Source organism: Petaurus breviceps, unplaced genomic scaffold (assembly GCF_028583685.1).
Source record: "Petaurus breviceps papuanus isolate PSGF00001 unplaced genomic scaffold, PetGlider_PUasm1.0 90825, whole genome shotgun sequence".
In the NCBI taxonomy this organism is placed as follows: Eukaryota; Metazoa; Chordata; class Mammalia; order Diprotodontia; family Petauridae; genus Petaurus; species Petaurus breviceps.
In genome coordinates, this window is record NW_027187353.1 from 17769680 (window position 1) to 17783962 (window position 14283).

General features: G+C 44.9%; 1 protein-coding gene across 1 annotated transcript in view; it reads left to right on the top strand.

Annotated features, from left to right (window-relative positions):
• Nucleotides 1–643: 643 nt before the first annotated feature.
• Nucleotides 644–14283, top strand: part of TMEM266 (transmembrane protein 266) — a 98487-nt gene continuing 84847 nt past the window's right edge. Inside the window, exons 1-3 of the mRNA XM_069071552.1 lie at nt 644–1041; nt 2412–2502; nt 4972–5160. Of these exons, the coding sequence (XP_068927653.1) occupies nt 2489–2502; nt 4972–5160 (203 nt within the window). The 5' untranslated portion in view covers nt 644–1041; nt 2412–2488. The remainder of the gene's footprint in view (nt 1042–2411; nt 2503–4971; nt 5161–14283) is intronic.

Consider the following 14283-nt stretch of genomic DNA (forward strand, 5'->3'; position numbering starts at 1 on the left):
CCATCTGTCATGCCACTTCAGGCCTCCCCTGATATTCTCAGTGGGTAATAAACCCTTGGACCTCACATAGATGGTTCTCCGTTCTTATCGCATCATCTCGTTCATTACAATGGTAAGAGGGTGGGTGGCAGCAGAGGAAGGACTTCCCACATTAGCCGTCCCACCCATACATGCACATTCCTGATCTATTTCCCTTACACATTGATCTGAGTCTATATGTTATCCCCTCACTAGACTGCAAGCTCCATGAGGGCAGGAACTGTGCCTTATCTAAATTTTGGCTTAACTCATAGGAAGTGTCTAATAAAGTTACCAAGTAGCAAAAAGAGTTCATACCTGAAAGCCAGGAGACCTAATTCAGTTGCTAACTCATTGGGCGAGTTATATTTCCTCTGGGGACCTCAGTTTTCCTATCCTTACAAAAAGGTAACTCTTGACCTAGAGCTAAGACCCCTGGAAGATCAGGTGTTCCAAGGCTGTATAGAAAGGTTAACACAAGGAGTTTAAACCATGATTTGTGGGGTGAGGGCGGTCACTAGGGCTGGGTGAAGCAAGTTAACATAACCTTGGCCAGAAAATGCACTAGGTTCATAAGCAGCAGGTAACTTTTCACTGGAACTTAAAATAACAAACAAACTTTTATCCCCAGAGAGTCAGAACCAATTACTCTAAAGCCACAAGCTAAATTCCCCTTCTCCCAGGATCACTAGACAGCAGGTTTGCACATTGGTGGTGCATTTAGAGAGTGCCAGACCAGCTGTCTCTCCCCTTTGGCTCTGTGTTTCACAGTACGTTTTGTTTGGGGGCTATTATTTTTAAATAACAGCCTGATAAGCCATTTATGGGTCTCATCACAGCATCAGCTGCTCAAGAAACAAGAACCCGGCATTTTCTTTGTCTGAATTCTTCGTATTCATCGTTTCTAACGCAGCGGTAATGTTCCATTACATTGATAGCTGCAACTTGCTTATCCATTCCCTGGTTAATCGACTTTGTATTCATTTCTCTGCTATCACCAAATGTGCTGCTAGGAATAATTTGGTACGTATGCGATCTCACTTTGTTTTTGACCTTCTTGGGGTAGATGCTTGGGAGTAGGATTTCTTGAGCTGAAGATACAGTATGGACACGAGTCATTTCTTAGCATATTTCCAAATTGCTTTCTGAAAAGGTTAGACCCAGTTCACAGTGACATTCTAGAAGGCACAGTCTTGTGTTCTCGTGAGCATGTCTTGTCCTCTCTATTGTATATACTGTGAATTCTCTAGGGGCAATAGCTGTGTGTTATAACTCTGTATACTCCACAGTTTAAGTCATTCAGAAGATAAATAGCCCCCTACTCAGGGACCTTCTCCTCCTTCAATTCCAGATGTTGGAAGTCTTGCCTCTGATCTCTGACCTGTATGTTCCTTGGATTGAGGGAGGGTGCTGCAGTTTGGGGTCTCCCTAACCTGGAGCTTTGTTCTTCCCTTCTTAGACTCAGGCTCTGAGCATACCTTATTTATCCAGACTTACTTAAGGAATACAAATATTCAAATGGAACTGTGGGCTCCCATTAGAATAATGCAAATCCCAGGCAATCCTGTATGACTTATTTGTGATCTACCATAAATCCACCACAGGGGTCAACCCGAAGTGCTGGAAAACTTCCTTTCCTTTGTCTAGCACACAGTAAGTATATAATAAATACTTTATCTATCTATCTGTCTCTCCGCCTATCTATCTACCTACCTATCTCTGCCTGTCTGCCTATCTATCTTTCTGTCTGTCTCTATCTATTTATCTGCCTGTCTATCTGTCTATCTACTATCTATCTGCCTATCTATCCATCCATCCATCCATCCATCTATCTATCTATCTATCTATCTATCTATCTATCTATCTATCTATCTATCTATCTATCTATCTATCTATCATTTATCTACATGTCTGTCTAGCTAGCTAGCTATCTACCTGGCTATCTTTCTTTCTGTCTCTGTCTATCTATCTATCTAACTATCTTTTTATCTGTTGGTCTTTCTGTCTATCCTTATATCACAAGGTACCAATGAAGCACTTTGGCTATCTACGAATCATTTCTTGCTCTTACCATGTGGTCAACCCATCTTTTTTTTCCTATTCTTTCCTTCCTACTTACCGAAGCAACAATAAAATTCAGAGACCACTGAGAATTCTAGATTTTCACAAAATTGGCCGCTTAGGCTGGATGACTGGAATAAATTTACATGAAAACAACTCAGCCTTTAAAATGAAAAATTATTATTACTTAAGAGAGTTGAATGGCTTTCTTTCATCTTCCTGGGAGTGCTAAGGATTCGGAACTTTCTGAAATTTGTGTCTAAATTTTTGCTTTGATAAAACTATCATTCCATTACTTGTTTTCAGGACATGGTATTTTTTATCTTTTATAGAAACAATGCATGAAGGCTTCAGAGAGGAGGGCAGCTAAAGATCAGAAAAAACAACTGTTTCGGATGTATCGTTCACCATGACCAGTCCCCAGTAAGTAACCCAAGATGAGTAACCAAAAGCAAGTGTGTAACGAAGAGAGTTATTCTACTCTCCTTGGGCAACAGCTGGTTGTCCATTTGGCAAGAAAAGAAGTATGTGGGTGGGATAGGGCGTGATTAGGCTGGAAAGATGGGTTGGAGGCAAATTGTCAAGGGGAAGGAAGGAAGGAAAGAAGGAAGGAAGGAAGGAAGGAAGGAAGGAAGGAAGGAAGGAAGGAAGGAAGGAAGGAAGGAAGGAAGGAAGGAAGGAAGGAAAAATCCATTTATCTATTATTCAGTACTAGGCACTGAGGATACAAATTTTTAAAAAGAAATATTCCCTGCCTTCAAGTTGCTTTCATTCTAATAGAGGAAGACAAGACATATAAGGAAGTGATGGCCAGGGGAGGGAGTTTTGCTCTGGGAAATCCCAGAGATGGTGAGTTGATGTACATGATATCTGCTTGGTGTTATCAATGTTATTTGATTACTGTGCTCATGGCAGGTGGCATTTGTGCTTTATTCAGTAGGCAGTGGGAGACTCTGAAGGATTATAAGCAGGAGAGTGACCTGTGAATTTTTGGAAGATTGTGAGGAATAGAGGAGAGAGAAGCTAGAGGCTGAATGAATGAATGAATGAATGAATGAATGAATGAATGACACTTATTAAGTGTTTACTATGTAGAAAGGAAGGAAGGAATGGAGGAAGAAGGAAGGAACAGAGGGAGGGAAGGAGGGAGGGAAGAAAGGACAGGAGGAAGAGAAGAAGGAAAGAAAGAAGGAAGGAATGAGGGAGGGAGGAAGAGGAAGGGAGAGAAGAAGGCAGGAAAGAAGAAAAGAAGGGAGGAAGAGAAGGAAGAAGAGAGGAAGGGAGGGAGGGAGGTATGCAAGGAGGAAGGAATTATTATTATTATTATTATATGCTACCTCCTTTAATTCATTCCTCATCACTGGAGGTCTGTAAGCAGGGCTCTGGGAGCACACGTCTGGGGATTACTAGCTCAGATGTGGCTTGGGAGAGCCGCCCTTGGAGGCTCTCTCCTCTCTGAGATCCTGGGAGTCAGTCACTCTGTGAAGGGATGATTTGTGCAAGGTCACAAAGGTAGTTATCAGCAGAGATGGAGCTAGAACCCAAGGCTTCTGGCTTCATGCCTGGATGTGAACACTGAACCCCTTACATAGAAGCTAAGCACTTCCCCTCAAAGCTACATTTTCCTTCCGTGTGTTCAGTCCTTCTTTTAGTCTGTCTGTCCCTGAGAGCTCTGAATGTGGGGCCCCGGGCTTATTTATATCTTAGTCCTTCTACTCTCTGTGACCTTGGATGACTCATTGCAGCATTCTGTGCCTTGGTTTCCTCATCTGTAAAATGAGGGGGATGGACTCCGTGGCCTCTGGGATTCCTTGTGGTTCCAAAGCTATGATCCTTTAGTATCCTGTGGCAGGGTGATATGAGGGAAGGGCAGAGGGAAAGAAGGGTAAGAGACCATTCCCACCATCCCCTCTGGATGAAATGGGGAAAGGAATGGGACAGAGATTAGAGGATCTTAGGTCAAGAACTGGCACGGACCCTCAGGGGCCATCTGGTCCAACCTCCTCATTTTACAGATGAGGAGTCCCCAGGAAGTTACATGAGTCTCCCAAGGTCACACAGTAGTAAGCTTCAGATCAGTGAGGACCCCAAAAGATGAAATACAGAGACTCTGGCTGGTTGCCAGCTCATTGATACAGTATGCAGAGATCTGGGTTTGGAATCGGGAAGACCTGAGTTCAAATCTAGCCTGAGTCAGACATTTAGTAGCTATGTGATCACGACTAACTCACTTACCATCTCAAAGCCTTAACTTCCTTACCTGCAAAATGGGAATAATCCTGCCTAAATTACACACCTCACTGGGTTGTTATGGGGCTTAAATGAGATTATTCATTAAAGTAATTTGCAATCTTCAAAGGGCTATAAAACTGTCAACCTTTATGATAGCACCTAATAAATGCTTATTAAATTGAATTGTTATCATTAATACAAGTCAGAGACGTAACTAATGATCAGTTGTTGGCATTTCCCCAACTGGAAAGAGAAGAGAAGGAAATAAGCATTTATTAAGCACCTACTGCTGACAGGCACTGTGCTAAGTTCTTTACATTTATTATCTCATTTAATCCTCATGACAAGCCTGTGAAGTAGGTGATGCTGTTATCCTCATTTTAAAGTGGAGAAAACTGATCCAAACAGAGGTTAAGTGACTTGCCCAGGGTCACACAGCTCATACCTGTCAGCAGCAGGATTTGAACCCATGCTTTTCATACTCCAAGAGTCTGAATCCTATCAGAGGATATCCCTATCCCCTAGGGGGTTGTTTAGACACTTGCTGATGCTGGCAAGTTTATTCCCTACTCCTAATTAAAAGGGTCAGGGCATTGAGGCTCTCAAGTATGGCCGCCTGACTGCCTCGTTTTTCTCCCTCTTCTCCCCTCCCTGCCCCAGGCCTGCCATAGAAGGAGGAGTTCCTGAGGTTGAGATCATCTCCCAACAAGTGGAAGAAGAAACCAAAAGCACGGCTCCAGTCCAGCTGGTGAACTTGGCTTATCGGGACTTGCCCCTGGCTGCCCTCGATCTCTCGGCCGCCGGCTCACAGCTCTTATCCAACCTGGATGAGGAGTTCCAAAGGGAAGGGTAGGTGCTGGTCATCTCTGAGCTCCTCTCAGAGAGCCTGTGAAAGGAGAGCATCCCTGGGGTCCTGGGGCCCCAGCCGGGCCCTTTGGGTACACTGGGTCCAGCTCTGGGGGCTTCATCGTAGGAAGGGTAAGGATGAGCATGGAATTAGCCTCGAGGAGAAGGGCAAGGATAACAGCCAAGGGACTGAGGATGCTCAGTCTGGACCAGAGAAGACTTTGTCAGGGCATAGTCTGACTTCAAAAATCTGAAAAGTACCCTTGTGAAAAGTAATCTGCCTTGTCCTGTTTGGGTCCACAAAAGCTAGCTGTGGTCGAGTTCTAGCAGGCCAAATAACCCACTAATTAGACCGTAGGGGTGGGGAACCTGCAACCTCGGGGCCACATGTGGCCCGCAGGGTCCTCAAGTGTGGCCCTGAATCCCAGTCAAAGGGCCGCACTTGAGGACCTAGAGGGCCACATGTGACCTCGAGGCTACAGGTTCCTCACCCCTGAAGCAGAAGACCACAGAACTGCAAGAGGTATTTGTTCAGCCCCACCCCCTTCCTTCCTGCCCTCCCAATTAACAAATGAGGCAATTGTGGCCTTTCCCAAGATCCCACAGGCAGGAGCTGAATACCTATGCCCTCTGGCTCCCAGTTCAGCCCTCTTTCCACTTACTAACTGAGTGACCCTGAGTAAGTCACCTAACTTCTATTTGCCTTAGTTTCCTCATCTATAAAATGGGGGTAATAATAGCACTTACCTCTCAGGGTGGTTATAAGGCTCAAAAATACCAGCTATTCTTAATACTAATAATAATTACAGCAAACATATAGCACTTAATTTATAATTATTATCTCATTTGATGAATAATATTTAGAACTATCCCAAAGTGAAATGGGTTGCCTGGAGAGGTAGTGAGTTCCTCATCACTAGAGATCTAAGCAGAAGATGGTTGACCACCCACAAGAGATGCTGGAGAAAAGACCCCTGCTCAGGCCCAGGAAGGGGCTCTGATGTGCCTTCCAACTTAAAGAATCCTTGGTTCTTTCAATTCTCCCAGTCGGTCAGGAGAGATAGCATGAGAAGCTTTGCCCAAGCCTCAAATCACCGATACTTAAATATGCTTTAACCTCCACTTGGAAATCAGCCCCCTCGAGACAGTGCAAATCTACATGCCAGTGGAGTTCCACACTTCAGCCCAAGAAGGAGGAGAGAAAGGAGGGGGGAGCCCCTGCCCTTAATTTTGTTTCCAAAATCAGGCTTCATGAGGCATTTATCTCTAGCAAGCTAAGTAGGGGAAATCAAATTCAATTAGGTTAGATAAATATCAGAGACCCTGAGTCTTAAGTGCTTGACATGTCAAGAGAGACACTTTGGCATTAATCTGAGGGCATGTGCCTGTGTCCCCTAGCAAGATGCAGCTGGGGCGTAAATAGGAAATGAGGTTAGCAGCGGAATTCCACTCTTGCCGAGACGACAATCTTCCATCAGCTGATATACCCCCTGCTTGAAACTGCAAGGTTTCCTGGCAGAAGGGAGATCATGGCAAGGTCAAAATGCAATCAGAGGCAGATGGAGAAAACGTATTTTGAAAGGGGAAAGGCCTTGTTTGGGAAAAAAAATGTTTTCTCTTTATACCAGTTCCTTACTACTTGTGTGACCTTGAGAAAATCCCTTAACATCTCTGGGTTTTTTCATTTGTAAAATGGGGGAGAGGGGACAAGGAGGGAGAGTTAGACCAGAAGGCATCCCTTTCTATGCTTATGATACTAAGTCAGAGAAAATGCTCAAAGTTGGAAGATGGTGCAGAGAACAGCAAGGAGGCCAGAGTCACTGAATTACAGTGTGCATGGTATGGTATAAGGTGTAAGAAGACTGGAAAGAAGGGAGGGGGACAGAGCCAGGCTATAAAGGGCTTTGAATGCCAAATAGAAGATTTTATATGTGATACCTGATGTGATAGGGAGCCATTGAGGTTTATTGAGTGAGAGTGGAGACAGTTTGATTCACTCTTCAGGAAGGTCACTTTGACATCTGGATGGAGGATGGACAAGAGTGGCTGGCAGACCAAGTAGCAAGCTATTGCAATAGTCTAGGCATGAGGTGGGTGATGAGAGCCCCCACCAGAGTGTTGGCACTGTCGGAGAAGAGAAGGGGGCAGATATAAGAAATGTCATAAAAGATAAAATTGAGCCTTGGCAGCAAACTGGAAATGGGGGAGGGTGGGGGAGAGTAAGAGAGTGAGAAGTCAAGGGTGATACCTAAGCCTGGAGGCCTGGGAGTAGGGTGGTGCTCTCCACAGTAATAGCGCAAATAAAATTTGAAGGAAGGACAGTGAGTTCAGTTTTGGATAAGTTCAGTTTCCGATATTTACAGGACATCGACTGTGAGATATCCAATAGGTAGCTGCAGATACGAGACCAGATAGAAACCTAAGTATAGAAGAGGGGTCAGCAAACTTCTACCTTCAGTCCTGTGGGCGATAGTTTGCCAGCCCCTGGTATAAATGGCAGTGCCCTCCAGCATCTATTCCAGTCTCCTCTATGACAGATAAGGAAACTGAGTCCCAGAGAGGATCCAAGATTTGTCTGGTCACACAGCTAATAAATGTTCAAGCTGGTACTAGAAACTCCATCTCCAAATTGTTGGTACCAAGCTCTTGCCTCTAACAAAGGCTGAGCTATTCTTATCTTGGCATTGTATATTACTATGTGCCCAGGTCACAGTTTGGGGCCAGTTAAATGTCAGGAAAGTGTCCTGATATCCCATGAAGCAATGACATCAGGCTTCTCTATCTTTTGCCTGGCTGGACCATGTTTACTCCTGATGAGACCTGGTTCACTCGGAGCCCTGTTTCGGGCGCCTCTCTCAAAAAGCACGGACTCGAAGCTCATTTTGACTTCTGGGAGTTTCTGTTCCCAAAATCGCCATATCATAGAATTTCAGGATTAAAGAAGGCAAAGGAGCCTGAGATCTATGGGCCAGAGAGGGGGCAGAAAGAAGCAGCTTGGCCAAGTTGTTCCTTCTCCTGCGGGGGCTTTACTCTGAAAACTTGGGAGGCCCTGGTCAAACGCTGTATTGCACTGAGGAACACCAGCCTGAGTGCCAAGAAATGCCATCTGTTTTCTCTTATTCACAGGTTCAGACAGCCTTATGGAAGCATCCTTGGAAAGCAGGCCAAACTGAGTCCTCTGAAACTAGGCAACACCTGCCCTCTGCTGGCCTTTCCAAAGATAGCATTCCCCTCTGGCAACTGACTCAAGGCTGGTGCTATTCATAGGAGTTGGGTTTCCTCCATCTATGTAGAAGGGGGAAGGAGCTTAAAAGTCACCTAGGACATCCCCCTTCTTTTACAGATGAGAAACCAAAGCCCAGAGCAGGGACCTCACCAGTCTTCCCCTGTGCCTGCAGAACTGGGCTCAGAAAATATGAAGAAGAATGGGAAATAGTCCCTCCCCTCACAGAGCCAGACAGTCACATAGATACACAGACATGGCACATATGTGTACACACGTGTGTATGTGTGCCACGTACACGTGTGTGCATATATACACAGTTTTATAGATAAATATGTGCTATGTATATACACCTGTGTATACATACACACATAGAGGAGAAAGAAGAGGGGGGAGATTGGTAAAGGGCAGAGGGAATGGACTAGAGGGTTAGGGACTGGGTCCAGAAGTCCAAGAGAGACACAGAGACAGAGAGCCTGAGGCCATTGCCTGGCAGCTAGGGCAGAACTAGAACCCAGGTCTCCCCCCTCCTTCCTCCCAGACCAAGCACTCTTAGAGGAGGGGTCAGCAATATTTTGGAGAAAAGTGGTGAGCCATGTCCCTTTGGGACTGGATGGGGAATGGAAGAAGATGTCTGGGTAGATCACTGATTCTTGTGAAACGGGCTGGTTGGGGGCTGGGGAGGTGCTGCTGAGAAATGTTCAGAATCCCATGTCAGCTTTGATCTCAGTCTCTAGGCTAAGCAGCTCTGTGACCTACTGAAGGTTTGACTTTGAGCATGACATTGAAACTCCCTCCTCCATAAAACAAAGGGCTTGTATTACCTGTCTCCTAATGTCTCTTCTGGATTTGGAACTAGTGTCCCATTTCCATGGTCATTCCAATGACTCAGAACTATTGCACTTTAGGGTCATGGGCCTGGTGGCCCAAAGCCCTAAACTTGAGTCCCTGCTAGAGTCATAAGTGGCTGGGTAACTTTGGACAAGCCCCATCCCTCGCCACCATCTTGTCCAAGATAGGCATAGTCTGATCCCATTGTTGGTCAAAAGCTTTGACCTGCTCCATAGATGACATGCTCCAATTTGCCCCTTCTTGGGCAAGCCTGCTGCTCCCCCAATCTTGGTGCTGAATTTAGTTCAATACCAAATTGGCTTTAGCCTGACCACAGCTCAGAACTTCCAAGCTCAAGAGAACCACCCCTCTCAGCCTTCCCAGCACCAGGGCCTACAGGCATGGGACACCCTGCCCCAGCTCACCAAGCATTTCTTAAGCTCCAACAACATTCCCAGCCCTGGGCTCGGGATCTGGAGATTCCAGTCAAATGCAAAAAAATCCCTACCCTCAGGGAGCTGACATTCTTTCAGGAGAAGACAACATATGCATATATACCTAAAAACAAAATATATTCACAAATTAACAGGAGGCAGTTTCACTGCCCAGTGCGAGAGCAAGGTTCTGCTCTGTTCACTGAACTTAGCAGCTCGGTTGCTTAATGGAGAAAGGTCTGGTCATGGAGTCAAAAAGCCCTGACTTTGAATCCTGTATCAGACACTTACTGGTTTTGTGATGGATGCTATGGTAGTCACTTAACTGTAAAATGAGAATAATAGTAGCACTTACCTTCCCAAGTTGTCATAGAGATGAAATAAGCTAATAAACATACAGCATGTGACAAACCTGTATAGACACCAGCTACCAGTATTATCATTATTTGTTGTCATGTCTGACTCTTTGTGGCGCTGTTTGGGGTTTTCTTGGCAGAGATACCCAAGTGGTTTGCTATTTCTTTGTCCAGTTCATTTTACAGATGAGGAAACTAAGGCAAGCAGGGTTAGGTGATTTGCCCAGGATCACACAGCTAGTGAGTGTCTGAGATCGAATTTGAATTCAGATCTGCCTGACCCCAGGCTCAGCACTCTGTCCACCGCACCCCGTAGCTGCCCTCATCATTAGACATTAGCTATTAATTGTTCAAGAGAATAGAGTAACCTAAAGGTAAAGCAGTCAGAAAGGAGACCACCAGAAGAGACAAATTCCCACAGTTTCAGATGTTCTCGGCTCATCTGTTCCCTTTATTCAAGCATGCCCAGGTCCTTCCCTTGGGTTTTGGTCGAGCAGAAGAGATAGAGTTATGAAGTCCCAAGGGGAAGAAGGCAATTGAGCCAATTATGCTGGGACATGAGTCCTTGAAAAGGAAGTAACCTGTCCCCTCCCTCTTATCTCCTGCCATCTTAACTTACCTACCCATCCCATCCCAATGTTCCCATTCGTCTTCCTTTACCCATCTTCAGCCTGTTTCCCTTTCTGGGATTAGCCTTTGCTTGAACAGGAGGAATAGAAAGTCTTTCAAAAGGGTTTGGGAAAGTGACATCATCCCACTTCCACATTTCCTCCTCTTTCCATCTTTATCCCAGTTCTGGCCCTTCTGCCCTTGGACTGGAAGGATCTCTTGATTCCTGATCTGCTTTCTTGAGGCTGAATTCTGCCATACTATCTGAGCTCTGGATTGCATTGCGTCCCATGACCTCAGATCCAAGAAATGCTAGACAGGGGTCCAGAAGGTGCTGTTAAGGATGAAGCTGTCCCCGATCTTGTGACACAGAGTTGTCTCTCCCCATCCCTTCAGTTTTGAGAGAGAGAGAGAGAGAGAGAGAGCTTTGCCTGAGAGCTCAGGGAACTTATAGCACATTCCAATGCATGCAACTTTCCCGGGGGCACCCACAGCAGAGGGACACACCAATGCAGACACAAAGGGAAGGCCACTCAGCTGTCCACACTCCTCCCACCTCCATTGCCATGGTACGAGGTCCCATCTGTCTCTTTCTCTCCTTTCTGTCATCAAATCAGCTCCACAAAATAAGAGACAATTCAGGAAATGCCAACTAGGAAACCGTGGGTATCTCATATTTTATAAGCTGACTCCAGGCAGCCTCTATGGGAGAGAGAGGTCATCACCATAAGTAGGTCCATCGGCAGCAGATATTTCCATTTAGAGACCACAGGGGTAGAGATTCAGAGATGGAAGGAATGTTTGAGGCCACCTAAGTCCACCCATCCCTGGACAAGCATCCCCTTTACAAGATCCCCAATCAACAAATGGTCATCCAGGCTTTGCTCAAAGTGAGGGGGAAGGGAGCAAATAGTTATTAAACACCTACTATGTTCCAGACACTGTGTTAAGCATTTTCCAAATACTTCATTTGACCCTTAGGCAACAAGGCAGACAATAATGCATCTTCTTTAGTGGAAGAACCTATGTGGGACCTGACAAAGCTGCCCACACCACTTTTCCAGCTCTAATTGTCAGGAAGTTTTTCCTTCCGTCCACTGAAATCTGCCTCATTGTGACTTCTACCCATGAATCCATATTTTCCCCTCTGGGATGAACCAAAACAAATGAAATCTTATTCACAAGACAGCCTGTGAAATGCTTAATGTTCTATCCTCCCCATGTCTCATTCCCATTTCCTTCAAGCAACCCTTCATGTAACATGATCTCAAGCAGGGGTGTGTTGAAGTCAGCTCACACGAAGAGATGACTGTTAAATTTTCGGTGTGAACATTTATACTCAGGACACATTCATTCATTTATTTTTCACTCATTTTATTTATTTATTATTTAATGTTCTGTTGATTGTCTAGATTTAAGAAAGTGATTAAGAAAATGTTAATAATGTGGATTAAATTTCAAAACATGCTGTGGAAAGCTGATAGTTAAACATTTACCAGCACACCACTGATTCTTAAGGTCTGATTTCCTCCTCTGGATGCTAGTCAACAGACATTTGCTAAGTGACTTCTATATGCCAGGGACTGTGCCTGGTATATAAGCACTGGGGATATAAAGAGAGGCAAAGACAGTCCCTGCCCTCAAGTAACTAACAGTCTAATGGGGAGGCATCTTGCAAACAGCTATGTACAAACAAGATATCAACAGGACAAATTAGACATAATCTCAGAAGGAAAGTACTGGAGTGAAGAGGGACTGTGAAAGGCTTCTTAACAAAGGTGGCATTTTATCTGAGATTTGAAAGCAGGCAGGAGGTGAAGATGGGGAGGGAAAGTGTACCAGGCATGAGGACAGGGCAGCCAGAGCCCAGAGATGGAGTATCTTGTACAAGGAACAGCCAGGAAGTCAGTATCCCTGATCACAGAGTACAAGGGAGGGAAGCCAAGTAGAAGACCAGCAAGGTAAAACTAGGTCAGGTGTGTCAACCAGGGCTGAATCCAACCCTCCAGACATAGCCTTAGGAGGGGAGAGGAGAGAGGGAGTATCCCTTCCATAGTCCTGGATGCTAGACCTCCATTAAAGCAACCTAAAATTATGTTAGCTTTTTGGGTTGCCACCTCACCCTCCAATGACAATATCACCATTGTTTCTGTCTTCACCTAAATAGCTCTCATGATTGCCTCCCCCTGGCACCACCATCTCTTTTCGTATTCCATTCCATTAAAATAAGGCAGCCCAATCCTGGATTCTATCCCAACAAGACTCATAGATACCTTTCAGATTAAATTTGCCTAGTTGTATTAGGGTTGCTGGTTCACCCGGATTGTTACTTACATTTCCTGCTTTTGGATATAGGCATATGAAGCATGGATGTTAGGGCTGGCTAGTTTCTTGGTTTATGTCTCCTGTGAATTTCTGGATATCTTCATTCTGCTTTTCAATTTTGGATGCCTTTTTGGACCAGATTTGCAAGACCGAGCAAAGATTTTTTTTTTTATTCAGAAGAAATTCATCTTCTCATCCTACCCCCTCAAGTTGAGAACAAAGGAAAACGAAACCCTTGTTAAAAACGTTCATAGTCAAGCAAAACAAATTTTTCCCTTGGCCAGAGCTAATAAATATTTCTTCTTGCTGCTCGATTGTTTTTCAGTCATGTCTGTCTCTATGTGACCCCATTTGAGGTTTTCTTGGCAAAGATTCAGGAGTGATTTGCCATTTCCTTCTGCAGTTTATTTTACATGAGGAAACTGAGGCAACCAAAGTTAAGTGACTTGCCCAGGGTCACACAGCTAGTGAGTCTCTGAGGCCAGATTTGAACTCATGAAGATGAGTCTTTCTGATTCCAAGTCCTGTGCTCTATCTACTAGAGCGCCACCTAGTGGCACTAAATATATTCTTACCAGTCTTTTTGAAAGGGCATGTCATCCCTGAGCAGGAGCCCATCACTCCTTGCTTTTAAGCCATGGTCCAGAAAGCCAAATCCTGTCCTAAGACACCACCTTAACGGGCTGTTCATTTCCTTTTAATCTGAAGCCCTGGCTTTCAGTTGGCAGCAGTAATAAAAAAAAAAAAACAACAACACCTGTACCCCTGTGGTCTTCAGTTTATCGCTCAACACTTTCTGCTCCTTGGCAACGCTTTTCTGACTTCTCATGGCATCCTTTGTGGCCATATGTCAGCAGAAGTGGGCAGTGGTCATCCGGATGGATAAGTCTTGGAAGGCTCTCCATCCTGTCTTGGATACCTGCCCCGAGATACCCGATTCCAATCATTTTATTATCAGGTTGGCAAATAGCTGCCTGTGCGGGAGGTCACCAATCAATCACAATTGCTCATCTCTTCTTCCTCTGGTTTTTGCTTATCTCTCACATAAAGGCACCTATGAGTCTACATCTTTTTTTCCTTGGGGAGCAAGCAGCTGTTCCCTCCTTGCAAACAGCTTCTTATCAATCACCTCCCAGTGTTCAATGGTCCTCCTCCTTTGACCCTCCTTCCTGACAATGTCACTATTTCCTTTTTGCCCCTTCAGCTCACCTTCCTTTGTCTCCACACTAAACCTCTTTTAAGGAGTGCTTCATTTACTCTGCAGTAGAGAGGGGCATTCTTAGAGGTCCTGTAAAATTATTTTTTTAGAAGAGGTTAGTCTATGCTTTATGCATAGATAATGACTATT